Source organism: Erythrolamprus reginae, chromosome 4 (genome assembly GCF_031021105.1).
Source record: "Erythrolamprus reginae isolate rEryReg1 chromosome 4, rEryReg1.hap1, whole genome shotgun sequence".
Lineage (NCBI taxonomy): Eukaryota > Metazoa > Chordata > Lepidosauria > Squamata > Dipsadidae > Erythrolamprus > Erythrolamprus reginae.
In genome coordinates, this window is record NC_091953.1 from 23,335,566 (window position 1) to 23,357,699 (window position 22,134).

At 42.5% G+C, this 22,134-nt stretch overlaps 2 protein-coding genes across 2 annotated transcripts in view; one reads left to right on the top strand and one right to left on the bottom strand.

The window, feature by feature from the left end:
- The window catches only part of SACS (sacsin molecular chaperone), a 40,974-nt gene extending 39,215 nt beyond the window's left edge, over positions 1-1,759 (bottom strand). The window contains exon 1 of the mRNA XM_070749777.1: positions 1,629-1,759. Coding sequence (XP_070605878.1) covers positions 1,629-1,630 — 2 coding nt within the window. The 5' untranslated portion in view covers positions 1,631-1,759. The remainder of the gene's footprint in view (positions 1-1,628) is intronic.
- Positions 1,760-1,903: 144 nt separating this feature from the next.
- TNFRSF19 (TNF receptor superfamily member 19) overlaps positions 1,904-22,134 on the top strand; it is a 144,239-nt gene continuing 124,008 nt past the window's right edge. The window contains exon 1 of the mRNA XM_070749779.1: positions 1,904-2,170. The gene's annotated coding sequence lies outside the window, so the exon portion shown is untranslated. The remainder of the gene's footprint in view (positions 2,171-22,134) is intronic.

Below are 22,134 nucleotides of genomic sequence, written 5' to 3' on the forward strand. Positions count from 1 at the left end.
TGAGGTGACTATGCAGAGGTGGGTGTGGGCCTTTCACACCAGAATTTAAAATGTGATTTTAGATAGATGATAGATGGATGGATGGATAGATAGATACAGTAGGTAGGTAGGTAGGTAGGTAGGTAGGTAGGTAGGTACGTACGTACATACATACATACAAATCTAATAAATAAAATACATATTTTTGCTCATAAGTGAAAAGGAAGGGAGCCTAGTATAGATCTATTGTTATGGTCTCATCTATAAGGAAGATGAGAAAATTCGACAGAAAATCAACTATGTGTGTATGTGTGTGTATACACATACGTACATATATATTATAGATATGGATATGGATATAGATATAAAGTTCAAAATAGATCTATACTAGTCTCTTTTTTCACTTATCAGCAAAAATATATTACACACACACACACACACATATACAAATACATACACACACACATATGTGCGTATTTCTTTTCATTATCCACAAAAATATGTTACACACACATCATATTTTATTTATTTATTTATTTATTTATTTATTTATTTATTTATTTATTTATTATTTAGATTTGTATGCCGCCCCTCTCCGCAGACTATATATATATATATATATGTATGTGTGTGTGTGTTTATATATTTATATAAATAAATATATATTTATATTTATATTGTATATTTATACAGTATATGTAAATTTTCTGTTGGAAGGCTGAAATAGTGCTATCCTAGTCTCCCTTAATTTTAAATATTCAGCAAAAACATGTGATATATATATATATATTATGTGTATGTAATATACATGCACACACATACACATAGGTATACTTACACACACACACACTCATATACATATATGCACACACCCATACACACACACAGACATATACCGTATATGTATGTATATACAGACATAGACATACACATAGGTATACTTACACCCTCTCATATATACACATATACATATATATACACACACACCTACACACCTACACACACACATCTTTAATCCTACTGTACTAAGCATTCGTTTTAAAGATTCCAGGGAAACAAAATACAATTCTGAGAAGAAAATCCAGTATATTTATATACTGTATCGGGATATGTTTGGGGGTTGTTTCTACACCTTAAGAACGCCAACATTCAAATGCAGATCCGCACATGGATCCCACCCTCTAAAGTGCTTTCTTCCAGATAATTCCCGGACAGCATTAGGACACTTGAATTCCAAAAGTAGCCGAAAACGACAACATGAGCAACGGTTCCAATATCAAGCCGGGCAATAATAAAGATCTACTGCTGTCGCCCTATTGTGTCACGTCGCCAAACAGAGGCGGGCCCCCGGTTTGGGGGATCCCGCCGCGAAGAAAACTGGAAAGCCCCCCGGGGCTATGAGGCAAGCAAGCTATACGGTATATTCCCGACCCGGGACATCCTCCCCTCGAGGAAATGCGGCTCCCATTGTAGCCGGGTAGCGGCCCTTCCCCAGCTGCAGCAGGAGCCACTCCCCGCCTCATTCAGCCGCAGCGGGGCGAGATAAGCGAGCTTCAGCCAAAGGGCGCCTGGAGCGCGCCGGGGTCTCCAAGCGGGCTCTCCAAAAGCGGCACCCCCTAAGCGTGCGCGCGCCCCCCGGCTTCACTCACATGCCCTCCCGAGCTTCCTCGCCGGCCTCCTTCGCGGGCCGAGCCTCCTTTCCGTGACGGGTCAGCGCTGTTGAAAGTCACCGCTTTTGCGCCCGCCTATCCGGAGGCGAGGCAGGCTAAAAAAAAAAAAATCCGCTAGCCGCAGCATCTACGCAGGCCTCGCGCTTTTCCTCCAGGCAAGCGCCGCGCCGCCGGTTGCGCACATGGAGGGGGGTGGAGGAGAGACCGCCCTAAGGGGACGGACGGACGAAGGGAGGGAGGCGAGTCTCTGCAGAGCCGACGGAAGGAGGGCCTGAGCGGCGAAGGGTCAAACGGAGGGTGGCCGGGGAAGAAGGAAAGGAAAGGAAGGTCGCAGCTGGCGTTGCCTTCGGCCTGCGACAGCTGCAGCGTTGATGAGCCCTCAGCTGGCTGGGTGCGAAACGTGGTGGCATCCTGACCCCGACGCGTCACACCCCCTAAGAGACAGGCAGAAAACACGCCTCCGTAAGGTTTGCTCGTCATTCACTTTGCCTCCACCACTGTGTGACTCTTGACTAGAAAGGGTACGTATCCAGATGCCCCAATCTTGTACGCCCGTTGTTTTCTAAATGACAAAAAGGTATTATATACTAATGGCAACAGAATTGGAAGGGACCTTGGAGGTCTTCTAGTCCAACCCCCTGCTTAGGCAGGAAGCCCTACACTACTTCAGGCAGATGGTTATCCAACATCATCTAAATAATAATAATAATAATAATAATAATAATAATAATAATAATAATAATAATAATAATAATAATAATAATAATAACCATTTACCAGTGGCAAAGAACTGGTGGGATCATAAGCCCGAAAAAGTGGTCGAAAATGAGCAAGCAAAACTACTGTGGGACTTCCGACTTCAGACTGACTGAATTCTGAAGCATAACACACCAGACATTGTGATTGTGGAGAAAAAGAAAGTATGGATCATCGACATTGCAATCCCAGGGGACAGCAGAATTGAGGAGAAGCAGCTAGAGAAATTAGTGAAATATGAAGATCTAAAAATCGAGCTGCAACGACTCTGGCATAAGCCAGTGAAAGTGGTCCCAGTGGTACTTGGCACGCTGGGCACAGTGCCAAAGGATCTCAGCGGACATTTGAAAACCATCGGAATTGACAAAATCTCTATCTGTCAATTGCAAAAGGCCGCTTTACTCGGATTGGCAAACATAATTCGCCGCTACATCACACAGTCCTAGGTGCTTGGGAAGCGCCCGACTGGTGATGAAATATCAAATCCAGCATAGTGATCTCATTTGCTGTGTTGTATTGACATAATAATAATAATAATAATAATAATAATAATAATAATAATAATAATAATAATAATCAGCAGAGTCTTCTAGTCCAACTCCTTGCTTAGGTAGGAAACCCTACACTACTTCAGACAGATGGTTATCCAACATCATCTAAATAATAATAATAATAATAATAATAATAATAATAGTAGTAGTAGTAATAGTAATAGTAATAATAATCAGCAGAGTCTTCTAGTCCAACTCCTTGCTTAGGTAGGAAACCCTACACTACTTCAGACAGATGGTTATCCAGCATCATCTAAATAATAATAATAATAATAATAATAATAATAATAGTAGTAGTAGTAGTAGTAGTAATAGTAATAGTAATAGTAATAATAATCAGCAGAGTCTTCTAGTCCAACTCCTTGCTTAGGCAGGAAATCCTACACTACTTCAGACAGATGGCTATCCAACATCATCTAAATAATAATAATAGTAATAATAGTAATAGTAATAATATTAATAATAATAATAATAATAATCAGCAGAGTCTTCTAGTCCAACTCCCTGCTGCTTAGGCAGGAAACCCTACACTACTTCAGACAGATGGTTATCCAACATCTTCCAAACTTCCAGTGTTGGGGCATTCACAACTTCTGGAGGCAAGCTGTTCCACTGGTTAACTATTCTAACTGTCAGGAATTTTCTCCTTAGGTCTAAGTTACTTCTCTCCTTGTTCAGCTTCCACCCATTGCTTCTTGTTCTATCCTCAAGGGTCTTTATTAATTTTCTTCCTGAGCGGGCTAGACAAAAAGATCCCATCTCCACAACACATTGTGTTTATTCCGCTTGCAAGCAAATGGAGATAATTTTGTCTGTCTCATCCATCCATTCATTCATTCTTTCATTGCATAAATTAATGAATTAGGCGCGGGAAAGCTAAATTTTTCTGAGCGCTAAATTTAAATTTATTTCCAGTACGGAATGCGAATGGAATGGAATAGAATTCTTTATTGGTAAAGTGTGATTGGACACACAAGGAATTTGTCTGATGCATAGGCTCTCATTGTACATAAAAGAAAAGATACATTTGTCAAGCGTCATGGGATACAACACTTAATGATTGTCATAGGACTAAAATAAGCAATCAGGAAGCAATCAAAAATCTTAAGGATACAAGCAACAAGTTCCAGTCATACAATCATAAGTGGAAGGAGATGGGTGATAGGAATGATAAAAAAATAATAGCAATAATAGTGCAGACTTAGTAAATAGTAAAAAGGAGACTTTTTCTTAACTAGTGTGGGGTTGACCAACATCTGCAGGTTTAAAACCACTTCTTTATTTTTGCTTTTAGAATCTGTCAAGTATAATGTCACAGTATAGTGTGCAAAAATGAGTCGCTCTAAGTCTACTCAGAAGTGTTACTATTTTCAGCATGCTTTCCCTTGCTATGTGCTTTTAAAAGAGAATCGTTGAATTGATATTCTGTCCTGTCAGACCTGCAGTATACATATACAGTGATCCCTCGATTTTCGCGATCTCAATCTTCGCGAAACGCTATATCGCGATTTTCCCACCCGATGACGTCACTCCTTTCCTTTCTCATCTTTCTTTCTCTCTCTCTTTCTCTATCTTGCTTCTTCCTCTCTCACACTCTCTTCCTCCCTCTCTCATCTCTTTCTTTCCTTCTCTCTCTTTCTCTATCTCTCCCCCTCTTGCTCTCGAGTGGCAAGCGAGCAGCCGGGCGGGCGGGTGAATGGGCAAGCGGCAAGCGGCAAGCGAGCGGCTGGGTGGGCGGGTGACGGGCAAGCGGCAAGCGAGCAGCCGGGCGGGCGGGTGAACGGGCAAGCGGCAAGCGGCAAGCGAGCGGCCGGGCAAGCGGGTGACGGGCAAGCAGCAAGCGAGCAGCCGGGCGGGCGGGTGAATGGGCAAGCGGCAAGCGGGCGGGCGGGTGACGGGCAAGCGGCAAGCGATCTTGGGGTTTCCCCTTTGCCTGGGTGGCGGGAAGACCCAGGGAAGGTTCCTTCGGCCGCCCAGCAGCTGATCTGCTCCGCAGCGCGGCAGCAGCGAGGAGCCGAAGATGGGGTTTCCCCTTTGCCTGGGCAACGGGGAAACCCCATCTTTGTCTCCTCGCTGCTGCCGCGCTGCGGAGCAGATCAGCTGCTGGGCGGCCAAAGGAACCTTCCCTGGGTGCCGCCCGCCGCCCACGCAAACTCCACCATCTGCACATGTGCGGCCATGAAAAAAAGGGCGCGCATGCACAGATGGTGTTTTTACTTCCGCAACCCTACATCGCGAAAAATCGATTATCGCGAGGGGTCTTGGAACGGAACCCTCGCGATACTCGAGGGATCACTGTATAAGGAAACAAATATAAGACTTTTTTAAAATTTATTTGTCAGACATGTATAGGATAGTAGTAGTTTGTATAAACATGATATAAGTAAAAAGTAATGATAAAAGAGGACAATAGGACAGTGACGTTAGGCACAGTGGTGCGCTTATGCATGCCCTTTTAGACACGGGGAGAGGTCGACTGCAGACAATCTAAGGTTAAAGTTTTTGGGGTTTGGTGAAGAAACCAGAGAGTCAGGCATTGATCACTCTATTGCTGAAGTCGAATTTTCTGCAGTCGAGTTTGGAGCGGTTGACATTTACTTTGAATCTATTATTATGTGCTCGTATATTGCTACGGTTGAAGGTGAAGTAGTCATTAACAGGAAGGACATTTTGGTATATGATTTTATGAAGCCTAAAACCACCTCTGAAAACATCTTTATGCCTTGAACCTTATATTGGAGCTAGCTATTGATTGATTGATTGATTGATTGATTGATTGGTTGGTTGATTTGTTTGTTTGTTTGTTTATTTATGTGTTTGTTTGTTTATTTATTTATTCATTTATTCATTCATTCATTCATTTATTAGATTTGTGTGCCGCCCCTCTCCGTAGACTCGGGGCGGCTCACAACACAATAAAACAATTCATGACAAATCTAATAATTTAAAAACATTTTTAAAACCCCATTATTAAGCAGACATACATACAAACATACTATGCATAAATTGTATAGGCCCGGGGGAGATATCTCAATTCCCCCATGCCTGGCGGCAAAGGTGGGTTTTAAGGAGTTTACGAAAGGCAAGGAGGGTTTGGGCAGTTCTAATCTCCGGGGGGAGCTGGTTCCAGAGAGTCGGTGCTGCCACAGAGAAGGCTCTTCCCCTGGGACCCACCAAACATTGTTTAGTTGACGGGACCCGGAGAAGGCCAACTCTGTGGGACCTAATCAGTCACTGGGATTCGTGCGGCAGAAGGCTATACAGTGATCTCTCGGTTAGCGCGGGGGTTACGTTCCAAGACCTCCCGCGCTAACCGATTTCCGCGTTATATTGGATGCAGAAGTAAAACCACCATCTGCGCATGTGCGCCATTTTTTTCATGGCCGCACATGCGCAGATGGTGGAGTTTGCGTGTGGGCGGCGGGGAAGACCAAGGGAAGATTCCTTCAGCCGCCCAACAGCTGATCTGCTCCGCAGCGCGGAAGCAGCGAGGAGCCGAAGATGGGGTAAAGGCAAAGGGGAAACCCCATCTTCGGCTCCTCGCTGCTGCCGCGCTGCGGAGCGGATCAGGTGTTGGGCGGCTGAAGGAACCTTCCCTTGGTCTTCCCGCTTGCCGCTTGCCAGTCCACACACGCCCCCCTGGATGAGCCGGCCACAGGGGCGAGGGGTGGGGATGAAGGGGCAGGACTTCCCGGGCGGAAGGCATGCTCGGCTCTGCCGCTCCAGCCCCTTTCGGCCGAGCCTCCCCGGCCAAGCAGCCAGGGAAGTCGAGCCAGGCGTGGCGGCGGCAGCGCTGCTTCTCCGGTCGCCCGGTCCTCTCCTGCCTCCTGCGCCGATGTTCCCCGCTGCGACGGAAGGCAGTCGCTTGGCTAGGGAGGCTCGGCCGAAAGGGGCTGGAGCGGCAGAGCCGAGCACGCCTTCCGCCCGGGAAGTCCTGCCCCTTCATCCCCACCCCTCGCCCCTGTGGTCGGCGGGGATGAAAGGGCAGGACTCCCTGGGTGGAAGGCGTGCTCGGCTCTGCCGCTCCAGCCCCTTTCGGCCGAGCCTCCCTAGCCAAGCGACTGCCTTCCGTCGCAGCGGGGAACATCGGCGCAGGAGGCAGGAGAGGACCGGGCGACCGGAGAAGCAGCGCTGCCGCCGCCACGCCTGGCTCGACTTCCCTGGCTGCTTGGCCGGGGAGGCTCGGCCGAAAGGGGCTGGAGCGGCAGAGCCGAGCACGCCTTCCACCCAGGGAGTCCTGCCCTTTCATCCCCGCCGACCACAGGGGCGAGGGGTGGGGATGAAGGGGCAGGACTTCCCGGGCGGAAGGCGTGCTCGGCTCTGCCGCTCCAGCCCCTTTCGGCCGAGCCTCCCCGGCCAAGCAGCAGCCTTCCACCGGGAGGCTCAGCATTCCGTCAGTCGTAGCGCTGGCTGTCAACTTTTCTTTTTAGCACTGGGGAGGCAAGTCAGCTCCTGCCCAGTTTTAAAAAGAAAAGTTGACAGCCAGCGATTGTTCCGCTGCCGCCAGCATGGCCTGGCTGGCAGCGGAAGATGTAACGGAGCCCACGGGGGATTCGCCTTCCTCCCACCCGCAGCCGAGACTGATTGTGGGCTCCTTCGCAACCTCGGAGAGCTTCCGGGGCATGAAAGCTCACGAAAACCAGGAAGCTCTCCGAGGTTGCGAAGGAGCCCACGATCAGTCGGCTGCCGGCGGGAGGAAAGCGAATGCCACGGGGCTGGGCTCGGCTCCCCCCTTGGCTCCCCCCCTTACCAGCCCCGCCGCGGAAGGCTCCATTCTGTTCCCTGCCGGCCCGATTGAGCGGCCGGCGGTCTCCATTCAGGGAACAGAATAAAAAAAAATTTATTTTTTAATATTTTATTTTTTTAAATAATATTTTTTGAAAAACCGCGTTGCAGCGTTTCGCGCTAATCGAGAACGCGCAAGTCGAGGGACCACTGTACTTCCTTTCATATTGGAGCACCTAAAATCCTAGGTGTAAGTGGAAAGGTTATGATGAATTGCCTATTCCCTAATATTTTGATTTCAACTGAGTTTCTAAACCTTTCTCTACTGCAGACCTTTCTCTACTTTCTCAACTATCACAACTTTAAGGTGTGTAGAACTCAACTCCCAGAATTCTGCAGCAACACTGTTCTACTGTATTGTTATTCCACCATGGTATGTTGAGTCTTACAGAAAAAATAAAATTAAGACAATTACTACTCGTAGACTTAAAATGGAAGAATAAAAAAAACATTATGTCAATAGCTGATCAGCTACTACAACTTGGTCATGTTACTCAGGGAATGAATATTGATTTTCTACTTTTATCATTGTTTTTAAGGGTGTATTGAACATGAAAATACATATCAGTTATATCTAAAAAACATTGAGGACTTATAATTTTAAATCTTGAATAGTATATAGCATTTCCAAAAAATACATTGAAATATTCCTTAGGTAAAGATTTATTAAAAATCATTTGTATGCTATAATAAAAAGCTGCATCTTTTATTTGTAATCTGGAATAATAGAATGTAAAAAATGTTAAATTATCAATAGAAGCAGAGGTGAAAGTGGCATTTAAGTAATTGAATCCACTCAACATGAAAGTATCAAAAGTTTGTTAATACAGTGGTATCTGTACTTTCGAACTTAATTCATTCCGTGACCAGTGTCTTAAGTAGAAAAGTTTGTAAGAAGTAATTTTTCCCATAGGAATCAATGTAAAAGCAAATAATGCATGCAATTGGGGAACCCACAGGGAGGGAAGCACTGTTTCCTCCCAGGAGGCCTCACAGAGGCTTCTCCTCGTCTTTTCCGGCCCTGTTTCCTTCCAGGAGATAACTAGAGAGGCCCCATGGAGGCTTCTCCCTGCCTTTTCCAATTACAGTTTCGGAGGCTCGGGTTTGTAAGTGGAAAATGGTTCATGAGAAGAGGCAAAAAAATCTTGAACACCCGGTTCTTATGTGGAAAAGTTCATAAGGTACCACTGTACATTTAACATTTGTTTCCAAATCAATGAAAAAATTATAAAATTTTATTTGGCATGATTTTTACAAAGCCAAAATTAGCTAGAGCCTCGTTTTGTTTTTTGTTTTTAAAAAAGAAAAGTTTGTATTGCCACACTTCAAATTTCTTTCAATAAAATAGTTTCCTCATAGTTGATATACTGACCTTTCTTAATACACATGGAAATTTAAGGAAATGGAATTGTATTTTCTAAGCTGGATTTTTTTCCCCCCAAATCAGAAACATTCCTGTACACTGCAGTGAGATTTATAAGGAGTACAAGTCACCATGCTTGTCATGCTTCCCTTAAAATAAATGAAGTTTTAGAGCTGCTGCTTTATGAAGAGATTATTACCTAATCTTCCGTTCCTAACCACTTTCTCAATGGTAAGGAAATGAAGTAGGCCTAAGCTGCATTGCTTATGCTTTGTTTTCTATTTAGGTAGGGAAATACTAAGTGTTTGGTAACTCTAGCTAAGCTGTTCCAGATAACTTCCCCAATCAGGAATGAATGACCCACTTCCCTTTTAGCTCTGCTACTGTCTCAGTGGGCTACACTGAAAGTGTCACAATTTCCTGTGCAAAATTTCTAAACATTTATTTTATTTATTTTTATTTATTTATTTTGTCCAATACATAATACACATTGAAGAGAACAGATACGTAATAATGTAAATAAAGAAAAGAATAGAAGAAAAGATATAAAAGTATAGGTGAACGTATTTCAAAGGAATAAAAGATGAATGAGATATAAGAGAGACAATTGGACAGGGGACGGAAGGCACACTGGTGCACTTATGCACGCTCCTTAATGACCTCTAAGGAACCTAGAGAGGTCAATTGTGGATAGTCTAAGGGAAAAATGCTGGGGGTTAGGGGTTGACACTACTGAGTCAGGTAATGAGTTCCACGCTTCGACAACTCGATTGTTAAAGTCATATTTTTTACAGTCAAGTTTGGAGCGGTTAATATTAAGCTTGAATCTGTTGCGTGCTCTTGTGTTGTTGCGATTGAAGCTGAAGTAGTCATTGACAGGTAGAACGTTGCAGCCTACGATCTTGTGGGCAATACTTAGATCGTGTTTTAGGCGACGTAGTTCTAAGCTTTCTAGACCTAGGATTGATAATCTGCTTTCGTAGGGCATTCTGTTTCGAGTGGAGGAGTGAAGGGCTCTTCTGGTGAAGTATCTTTGGACATTTTCAAGGGTGTTGATGTCCGAGATGTGGTATGGGTTCTAGACAGATGAACTGTATTCAAGGATGGGTCTGGCAAAGGTTTGTAGGCTCTGGTGAGTAGTGTGAGATTGCCAGAGCAGAAGCTGCGTAGGATCAGGTTAACAACTCTAGAAGCTTTTTTGGCGATATTGTTGCAGTGGGCTTTGGCACTTAGATCATTTGATATTAGTATTCCAAGGTCTTTTACTGAGTGGGGGTTGGCTGTGAGATTTTGTTTATTCATTCATTTATATATGAGGTTCGGATTCTTTTTGCCGATGTGGAGGGTAGAACATTTGCTGGTTGATATTTGAAGTTGCCATGTGTTAGACCAATATGGTAAAAACTGATACCTCTTCCTATTCTTCCCCATCTATTTCCCTCTCCGGCCTGAGATATAAATTATGAATGAGCTGTTTTGCAAAAAAATAATGATATTTATGAGTACTTGGTTCCAGCATCTGTTATTATTTTTCATTGGCAGTTTGGAGATAACAGCACTAATAATTTGTAGATAGATCTTGAGCTTCCTTAGAATAAAATTAGTATCCAGCCATCATCAATCTTGATAAAACATGGTATGGCAACTGTTTACTAAACCTAGAAATAATGAAACAAATAGATCCACGCCCTCTGTAAAACCCTGGTTTGTTGAATAAATCACAGTTTTTAGGGTTTACTAATCCCCCCTACCCAATAAAGCATGCTTTTGAAACCACAAGAGATTTTAATTGCATTCCCAGCTATTCCCAAAACCATACAAGCTGCTATGGATAAATATGCATTAGTTAATGCCGCAGATCAATTCATGGTTAAAGTAACGCTTAATGCATTGATCAAAGATACCTTTGATAGCATATGTGGTATATTATAAGAAATGCCTGTGTGGATTCATAGGTATTAGAAGTGTTTATAAATAGTGCTGAAACATGAATTGCTCTACTTGTTCTTTTCTCGGGGACAAGATACTTCCACGTAGTTGTGCATATACAAATCCCAGATAATAGTAACATTACCAGGAGCCACAATTATGAAAGAATGTTGTTTAAAATTAGATTTCAGATGCAAACTAGTATTGAGCTGATTGATGATTGTTTAAATGAAATCTCCGATAGTATTGAACTACAAACTAGGGCATACAAAAATTTTGCTAGACCAATCCTTGAATACAGCTCATCTTCTGGAACCGTACTACATATCGGACATTAATACAATTGAACAAGTCCAAAGACATTTCACGAGAAGAACCTTCCGCTCCTCTGCTTACAAGAGAATACCTTATGCCACCACACTTGAAATTTTGAGATTAGACAATTTAGAATTTTGCCATCTTTAATCCGACCTAAGTGTAGTACATAAAATTATCTGCTACAATACCTGGTAATGACTAGTTCAGCTTTAACCACAATAATATACGAGCACGTAATAGATACAAACATGGTAATCCACGTCAAACTTGATTGCAGAAAACATGACTTCAGTAACAGAGTTAATGCCTGGAATGCACTACCTGACTGGTTTCTTCCTCAAACCCCCAAAACTTTAACCTTAGACTGTCTATTGTTGACATCACCCATATCGGAGTGGCGCAGCAGGTAGAGTGCTGTACTGCAGGCCACTGAAGCTGACCAGATCTGTAGGTCAGCAGTTCAAATCTCATCACCGGCTCAAGGTTGACTCAGCCTTCCATCCTTCCGAGGTGGGTAAAATGAGGACCCAGATTGTGGGGGCAATGTGCTTGCTCTGTTAAAAAGTGCTATTGCTAACATGTTGTAAGCCGCCCTGAGTCTAAGGAGAAGGGCGGCATAACAATCGAATAAATAAAATAAATAAATAAATTTCTAAAAGGTCTTTAAGGGGCATGCATAAATGCACCAGGGTGCCTACCGTCCCTGTCCTAATGTTCCCTTTTATTCGCATCTATTTGATATATTCACAATTATGTGTATACATGTATCTGTTATCTAATACATGCCTGACAAAATAAATATTTTTTAAAAAATTAAATACAGCATATATATCCATTGGGATTGTATCTCAAGCCCAGCCTTATTATGTTTAACATTTTAGCAGTAAGAACTACTATTATACAGTGATAGCTTGGCTGTTCCTTTATCTGCATCCATATGTAGATAAGTTTTATAGCCTGAGTCACCTTCCTTGAGTGATTGCCTGGAAAGCAAACCCAATAGCTCATCCTTTTGGAGCTCCTGTTTTATTTAATAGTTGCATAACAGGTGAAAATTGTGGAATAAAAAGTATATGCCACCAGGACAGCTAGCTAAGTGCAGGATATTAATGCTAAACTATTAGCCATTCCCAGTGCTGCTACAAGGATAACAGGATGGGATCATCAATTGTGATTTATTTAGTTGGGGTGTAAGAGTCTCCCTCAAGCTAACTATTGTGGTTTATAAACATGGTTTAAGTGCAGTAGGTGCAACCACAGAAAGTTTCAATTGCTTAGCTCTAGAATTTAAAAAAGTAAATTAATTTTTCTTTTTCCTAATCCTTCATGCCATTTTGATAGATTCTACATTTCACTCCCACATTCATCTGATGAGTAGCTCCTTTAAGACTGGTTTAAATTAGCGTGTATGGCCAGTATGGTGGAAAAAAACCTGTGTTGAATCACTATCTTGAACCCCTACCAAGAACTGCGGCCAACTACGGTACAATTTTGTGGGTTTCAGCATAAAACCAAAGGAACCAATGGCCTTTTTTTAAAAAGGCATTTGCAATAACTCTGATTCTGAATGTCTGGGGCTGCTTGCTTGTTTAGGTTGTTTAATTGGAATCAGCAGGTGTTATTGGCAAAACTATAAAGAATCGGATCAGGAAGAGCCAGGATAGGGTCTGCATAAACCTGAACAAATAATTGGGGCTTATTTATGCAGGCAACTATACTGCAGCAAAGGACCTACAGCTGCAGCAGTTAGGATTCTGCAGTGTTGGCAGGAAAAATGCCAGTGACTCAGCAACCACATTTGAATGTGAAATAATGCAATGCTATTATGGAACTTTTCATACTATAGTGAGTAACGTTCGTCTTTTAGTTCTTTATATCTAATCCAAGTTCTTATGTTCCCTTAATGGAGTTTTAATGCCATTATTTTAAATATTTCATGCAGGTTGAAGTGGAGAGTTGCGAGGAGGATTTAAGTTGCTATTTAAATCCAGAGGATCTATATACTATTCAATATTCTCTCATAGATTGAAATAGCCATACGCAGCTTTCAGATCTAAGAAAACTGCTTTGCTGAATACTATCGGCTGGAGAACAACAAATAGGTTATTATTTTCAGGACTCTTGTTTATGGGGACATAGTACGGTTTGGTTAGGCTTTGGACCAGGGGTGGGCAGCAGGCAGGATGGGGTGGAACGCAGTTTCACCAGCAAAAATGAAGCTGTGTGTCCAGCTCTAGCTGACCATCCCCCCCTCCCATTCTCCTCCTCGGAAAGCGAAGGGAAACCAACACCAACAGGCGTTGCAGGGGGACCATTTCCTCCCCCCCCTTTCTCAACAGCTGATTGGCACGGGGGGGGCAACCCAGGAAGGAGAGCGCGGGAAACATGAAGCAAATTGTCACCCCAGCGAGCAACACTGGTGAGGTTGTAAGTCGAGGACTTAACAGTTCGCTTGAACACTGATGATTGTTCAAGCCACTCCCACCTGGTCACATGGCCGGCAAGCCACTCCTACCCAGTCACAGGACCATCAAGCCACACCCACAAAATAAGCCACACCCACAGTATGGCAGTAAAAATTTTGGCTGCCCATTACTGCTCTGGACATTAAATATAAGTAGGCCAAGATTCACATTTACCAGCAGTTTTTAATATTCTGAATGTATAAACATTACTTAGCAACTTTCAAATTGTGACCTTTGCCAAAACAAACTTACCTGCCACTCCAACATGGTAGGATGCTTGGCTGCATAGCTAGAGGTCTAACAAGTAGGAAGAGGGAGATTGTGATCCCCTTACATAGAGCGCTGGTGAGACCACATTTGGAATACTGTGTTCAGTTGTAGAGACCTCACCTACAAAAAGATATTGACAAAATTGAACGGGTCCAAAGACGGGCTACAAGAATGGTGGAAGGTCTTAAGCATAAAACTTATCAGGAAAGACTTAATGAACTCAATCTGTATAGTCTGGAGGACAGAAGGAAAAGGGGGGACATGATCAAAACATTTAAATATGTTAAAGGGTTAAATAAGGTTTAGGAGGGAAGTGTTTTTAATAGGAAAGTGAACACAAGAACAAGGGGACACAATCTGAAGTTAGTTGGGGGAAAGATCAAAAGCAACGTGAGGAAATATTATTTCACTGAAAGAGTAGTAGATCCTTGGAACAAACTGCCAGCAGACGTGGTTGGTAAATCCACAGTAACTGAATTTAAACATGCCTGGGATAAACATATATCCATCCTAAAATAAAACTCAGGAAATAGTATAAGGGCAGACTAGATGGACCATGAGGTCTTTTTCTGCCGCCAGTCTTCTATGTTTCTATGTTTCTAAGGGATCTTGGAAGTCTTCAATCCCTTACTCAAACAGGAGATCCTGTATCATTCTATATAAGTGGCTACCCAGTTTCCTCTCAAAATCCTCAAGTGATGGAGCACCAAGAACTTATGAAGGCAAGCCATTCCACTGGTGAATTGTTCTCACTGTTAGGAAATTTCTCCTTATTTCTAGGTTGCTCCTTAGTTAGCGTCTATCCAATGTTTCTTGTTCTTCCTTCTGGTGCCTTGGAAGACAGGTCGACCTCCTCTTCTTTGTAGCAATGCTTTAAATACTGGAACTTTACTATCATGTCTTCCCTAGTCCTTATTTTCACTAGACATACCCAATTCCTGCAACCACTCTTCATATATATATTTTTCCTCCAGCCTCCTGCACTTAATAACTGTGGCCTTACTAAGGTTTTTTAAAGTGGTACCACTAATAATAACAACAGGATTGGAAGGGATCTTGTTGGAAATATTTTAGTCCAACCCCCTGCTTGGGCAGGAGACCCTACACCAGTGTTTCCCAACCTTGGCCACTTGAAGATATTTGGACTTCAACTCCCAGCATTCGCTGGCTGGGGAATTCTGGGAGTTGAAGTCCAAATATCTTCAAGTGGCCAAGGTTGGGAAACATTGCTCTACACTACTTCAGACAGATGGTTATCCAACATCTTCTTAAAAACTTCCAGTGTTGGAGCATTCACAACTTCTGGAGGCAAGCTGTTCCACTGATTAATTGTTCCAATGGTCAGGAAATGTCTCCTTAGTCTTAAGTTATTTCTCTCATTGTTTAGATTAGATTAGATTAGATTTATTGGATTTATATGCCGCCCCTCTCCGCAAACTTTAATTTCCACCCATTGCTTCTTCCATTGATTCTTCGTGTGATCTTGATTCTATCCTATTAATGTAATCTAGGATTGCACTGGGGGGGGGGGGGGGGTTTGGCTGTTGCTGCTGCATATTGCTGGCTCATATTTAAGATATTGTCCACTAGGGCAGTGATTTTCAATCTTTTTTGACCCACGGCACATTTTTTACATTTACAAAATCCTGGGGCACACCACCAACCAAAATGACACAAAATGACACCCTAAGACACTCTCCTCTCTTTATCCATCCCTGTCTCCTTCCCCCTTGTGTGTGTGTGTGTGTGTGTGTGTGTATACACACTCTTGAACCATTTCCAAAAACAGGTGAGGGCTGGGTGGGGGGGTTTCTCTCTTATTCTTTGGGTGCTTTTTATCATATGCTTTAAATCAAGAGTCACTTCTCTCTCTCTTTTGTTTCTCTTTCTTCTCATTCTCTGTCTCAATCATTTTCTCATTTCTCTTTTTTCCTCCCCTTTTTGCTCATTTCTCTCTCTCCCTTCTTCTCTCTCTCTTTCTTTCTCTCTTGCTTTCTTTCTCGCTCTTTCTCTGTTTCTCTTGCTTTCTTTCTCTCTCACTCTTTTCTCTCTCTCTTTTTTCTTTCTCTCTCTCTCACTCTTCCTCTCTCTCTTGCTTTCTTGCTCTCTCTTTCTCTCTCTCTTTCTTTCTTTCTTTCTCTCTCTCTCAGCAAAAAGTTGTGAGACCAGAACCTGAGCTTCCTTCTTCGCGGCACACCTGACCATGTCTCGCGGCACACTAGTGTGCCACGGCACACTGGTTGAAAAACACTGCACTAGGGCTCCAATATCCCTCTCACAGTAATTGCTATTGAGCCAGGTTTCACCTAATCCAGGGCTGTCAAACCCACAGTGGCGTCCTGTCCAGATTTTTTTCTACTTTGTTAAACTGGCTGGGGGCGTGGCCAGTACATGACGCTTCTGGCCCGTGAGCCGGAAGTTTGACAGTCCTGACCTAATCGCTACCCGTACATTTGTTTTTTCTTGCCTAAGTGTAAAACTTTACTTTTTCCCACCTTGAATTTCATTTTGTTAGGTAGGACCCATTGTTCGAGTATGTCAGGAAGTTCTGGAAGTTGGGGGAAGGTGGGAAAGTTCATTTCCAGCATGTCATATACATAAGTGGTGTGGGTCACCCTTCTCATTTGTGAAGGATAGTCCTTGCACCATCTCATCCTGGAATTGAAGAGATGCACACACACTCACAAATGAACTTCAAGATTCTTTTTGCTTGTGACAATATTCTGAGCCATCCTTTTTCCTTGGACAATTTCCATCCAATTGTGAAGGTTAGGTATATGCCTCTGAATACTGCAGAGAGTGATAGCAACCTTAAAAAAATATTCCAAAAAAATGAAAAGAAATGGATAGGGTCTAGTTTGTTGATCTTTAAAACATAGACACATAGAAACATAGAAGACTGATGGCAGAAAAAGACCTCAGGATCCATCTAGTCTGCCCTTATACTATTTTCTGTATTTTATCTTAGGATGGATATATGTTTATCCCACGCATGTTTAAATTCAGTTACTGTGGATTTACCAACCACGTCTGCTAGAAGTTTGTTCCAAGGATCTACTATTCTTTCAGTGAAATAATATTTTATCATGTTGCTTTCGATCTTTCCCCCAACTAACTTCAGATTGTGTCCCCCTGTTCTTGTGTTCAATTTCCTATTAAAAACACTTCCCTCCTGAACCTTATTTAACCCTTTAACATATTTAAATGCTTCGATCATGTCCCCCCTTTTCCTTCTGTCCTCCAGACTATACAGATTGAGTTCATTAAGTCTTTCCTGATACGTTTTATGCTTAAGACCTTCCACCACTCTTGTAGCCCGTCTTTGGACCCGTTCAATTTTGAATGAAGTAAGCTGGTATTCTCTTTGTCTTTCTTTCTTTCTTTCTTTCTTTCTTTCTTTCTTTCTTTCTTTCTTTATTTATTTATTTATTTATTTATTTATTTATTTATTTATTTTGTCCAATACATAATACACATTGAAGACAATAGATATGTAATAATATAAGTAAAGAAAAGAATAGAAGAAAATATATAAAAGTATAGGTGAACATATTTGAAAGAAAGAAAAGATAAATGAGATAAGGAGAGACAATTGGATAGGGGACGGAAGGCACACTGGTGCACTTATGCATGCCCCTTACTGACCTCTAAGGAACCTGGAGAGGTCAATCGTGGATAGTCTAAGGGAAAAATGTTGGGGGTTATGGGTTGACACTACTAAGTCAGGTAATGAGTTCCACGCTTCGACTACTCGGTTGCTGAAGTCATATTTTTTACAGTCAAGTTTGGAGCGATTAATATTAAGTTTGAATCTGTTGCGTGCTCTTGTGTTGTTGCGGTTGAAGCTGAAGTAGTCATTGACAGGTAGAACGTTGCAGCATATGATCTTGTGGGCAATACTTAGATCGTGTTTTAGGCGCCGTAGTTCTAAGCTTTCTAGACCTAGGATTGATAGTCTGCTTTCGTAGGGCATTCTGTTTTGAGTGGAGGAGTGAAGGGCTCTTCTGGTGAAGTATCTTTGGACATTTTCAAGGGTGTTGATGTCCGAGATGTGGTATGGGTTCCAGACAGATGAACTGTATTCAAGGATGGGTCTGGCAAAAGTTTTGTAGGCTCTGGTGAGTAGCGTGAGATTGCTGGAGCAGAAGCTGCGTAGGATCAGGTTAACAACTCTAGAAGCCTTTTTGGCGATATTGTTGCAGTGGGCTTTGGCACTTAGATCATTTGATATTAGTATTCCAAGGTCTTTTACTGAGTGGGGGTTGGCTGTGAGATTCTAATGCTAGAATTATGTCTGAGTTCAGAGATATTACACAATGAGGTATTCATATTGGGCCAATCTCTGCAACATAATACATATTAGCAGACCACTGAGAATATAGAAGGTGTTCATTGCTGATCTGGTAATATAAAATACAGGATGGAAATTTAATTTCTTTGTAAAGAACTCTCTAAAGTTCAAGGAAGAGAGGAAGAATCCATCCATTCTAGTATTACCATGAGTAGGCAAATTTTATTGTTCTGACACATGCCTGGTGCTAGCTTGTCTTTGTACCGGCAGAATAAGCTTGCTTTCAGGCAAAGGCAGATCTTACTCATTGCTTGCTTCCTGTGACTGTCTAAATTGATGCCCTCCAGATGTGTTCGATCATCTCCTAGAAGTCTTACTTGTATAGGCATAGCAGCTCTGCTTTCTAGGAGATGAAGCAAAACTTTTCTGGAGGGTCCAGGTTATGTATATACTCTTTATATTAGAGGTAGATGGCTTCCTTTTGGTGGCTCCAATCAGCATATTTTTTGGAATATAAGACGCACCTTTTTACACACACACACCCTCAAAAGAGGGTGAAAACTTGGGTGCATCTTATACACCAAATGTAGCCCCACCCAGCCAACCCCACCCTTTGGCCCCAGCCTCCCAGCAGTTTGTTTGTTTGTTTGTTTGTTTAATAATAATAATTAATAATAATTTATTAGATTTGTATGCCGCCCCTCTCCGAAGACTCAGGGCGGCTCACAACAACGATTTATTTATTTATTTATTTATTTATTTATTATTTATTTATTTATTTATTAGATTATCTACGGTTGACCTATCCAGATTCCTAAGAGGTCAGTAAGGGGCGAGTACAAGTGCACTAGAGTGCCTTCCGTCCCCTGTCCTATTGCTCTCCTATATCTCCTATACCTTTCTTCTATTCCTATATCTCTTCTTCTATTCTTTCATTGATATGTTGTATTACTATACCTTCTTTTCTATTATTTCTTAGATATATTTTACTATGAGTATCTCCTCTATAACCTTCATCATGTATTTTACTATGTGTATATAGATATATACCCACTGAAACTCTCATTGTGTATTGGACAAAATAGATAGATAGATAGATAGATAGATAGATAGATAGATAGATAGATAGATAGATAGATAGATAGATAGATAGATTGATTTGTATGCCGCCCCTCTCTGTAAACTCAGGGCGGCTAACAAAAGTAATAAACAGCATGTAACAAATCTAATGTTTAAAATAATTTTAAAAACCCTTATTAAAACCAAAGATACACATAAACATACCATGCATAAATTGTATAGGCCTAGGGGGGAAAAGGGTAGTTCAGTTCCCCCAAGCCTGACGACAGAGGTGGGCTTTAAGGAGCTTACGAAAGGCAAGGAGAGTGGGGGCAATTCTGATCTCTGGGGGGGAGCTGGTTCCAGAGGGTCAGGGCCGCCACAGAGAAGGCTTTTCCCCTGGGTCCTGCCAGACGACATTATTTAGTTGACGGGACCCGAAGAAGACCGACTCTGTGGGACCTAACCGGTCGCTGGGATTCGTGCGGCAGAAAGCGGACTTCCTTGCAGCTGTTGTCGTTGGCTCTGGCCCAGCTCCTGCCCCAAGGAATGTGGAAGTGTATGCAGGGGAAACATCAACTTGTCATAGGCCTGTTTTATTGCCGACAGAGTCCGGTAGTGAGGTTTCCTCAGAAGAAGAAGAAGAAGAAGGTGGGGGTGACTTGGAAGAGGGGGGCTTGGCAGACAGCCCAGGAAGCCAATCTCCATTATCTTTGGTAGATTCGGATGAGGAATTGCTGGATCCACGCATGCGTAGAACTATGCATAGAAAAGAACAACTGAAGAAATAATACAGGCGATAGAGAAGCCACCTGGGGTTGGGTGAGGCTCATGTAATTATAGTAGCTGTTAAATTGGCAGCATGCGGGCTGAGCAGCGTGGAGATTATCTGATCGTAGTTGTTGGAAGTCACGGAGTTTGAGAAAAGAAATCCTTGTAAGTTTTTGCCACGTTTGGAACAAACAGTATTTGTGCTGAACTTCACGGTACTGGTTTATTGCTGATTTATTGCTTGCCTTGTTATCGGACTGTAATCCATTACTGCCTTGTTTATACAATAAATCCCTTTGAATTCTAAACGGGAGTTTTGCTTCTCTTTTGTTTGGATGAAAAACATGTACTGGACTTCTATTGCCTGTGTGTGTCTGTTTTGAACCAATTTCCTTTTCATTGGAGGCTTGTACTAGAAGTCGGCAGAACAGCAGCAAATAGTGCAGAGCCTGTTAGCACAAGTAACAGATTATCGGCCTCCCGTCCTACAGCTGATTCAACACAGGCAGGCGTGCTAGAACTGAAAGTGAACCCAGCTGCAAGGAGGCAAATTGCTGGGAGGTGGACTACTGGCAATGTTGGACTGCTGAAACTGCAAGGAGGTAAGTCAATAGCTATAAATGTCTATAGAATGTTCAAATTATTAGACTTATTTTTAAAATTATTGTTCTAGACAACTTAACTAAATGAAGAAGCTTTTTAAAATAAATATTGAAGCCGAAGAGGCCCAGTGCTATTGTATCTTCTTTTAAATAGCAGAGAATAGATATACAGTGATACCTTGTCTTACGAACTTAATTGGTTCCAGGAAAAGGTTCGTAAGATGAAACAATGTTTCCCATAGGAATCAATGTAAAAGCAAATAATGCGTGCAAATCCTTCAGGAAAATCCCAAACTTTAGAAGGGAGGTGAACAGAGGGCAGGGGGGAGCAGCGAAAGGGGGCGGGTGGAAGAAGCAAGGATAGGCTAACGGGTGAGTGGGAAGGAAGAAAGGCAAGGGGGCGCCCTTCCCTTTTCTTTCTTCAAAAGAACCCTTTCAGTGCCTCTGCAAGCACTCCGTTCTCCTAGCTTTGTTAATGCAAACTGTTTCCCTCTCCAAGTCGCCCCTCCCTTTTCTTTCTTCAAAAAAGAAAAAAAAAAGAAGCCCCTTCATCCCAGCAGCAGCGGCTTATGTTCGTAAGGTGAAAATAGTTCGGAAGAAGAGGCAAAAGAATCTTAAACACCGGGTTCGTATCTCGAAAAGTTCATTAGAAAAGGCGTTCGTAAGACGAGGTACTTCCTGCCTATTAATGCCAGAAAGTTTTCTTAAATGTAGTCACACTAATTCCTCCCAGATTAGTTTAAGTAGGAGCTGAGTTCAAACATGACCATGGTCATGTTTGGAATAGATCTACTTAAATAATTGGGAGGAATTAGTGTGACTACATTTAAGAAAACTTTCTGGCATTAATAGGCAGTGGTACCTCTACGTAAGAACGCCTCTACTTACAAACTTTTCTAGATAAGAACCAGGTGTTCAAGATTTTTTTGCCTCTTCTCAAGAACCATTTTCCACTTACAAACCCGAGCCTCCAAAACTGTAACCGGAAAGGGCAGGGAGAAGCCTCCGTGGGGCCTCTCTAGCAATCTCCTGGGAGGAAACAGGGCCGGAAAAGGCAGGGAGAAGCCTCTGTGGAACGAATTAAGTTCGTAAGTAGAGGTACCACTGTACTGCCATTTCTCCAATTCTTTGCTATTTCTATGGGTCAGACACACATGCACAGAAATACACAGCAAACAGTGTGTATCATCTGTACTGTTTGCTGTTTGGCAAATTGCTGGGAGGCAGAGGCCTTTTTTCCTTATTTTTTCTCCTCCAAAACTAAGATGTGTCTTTTACTCTGAAAAAATATGGTAAAGTTTTGAGAGAGTTTAAGGACAGCTGTG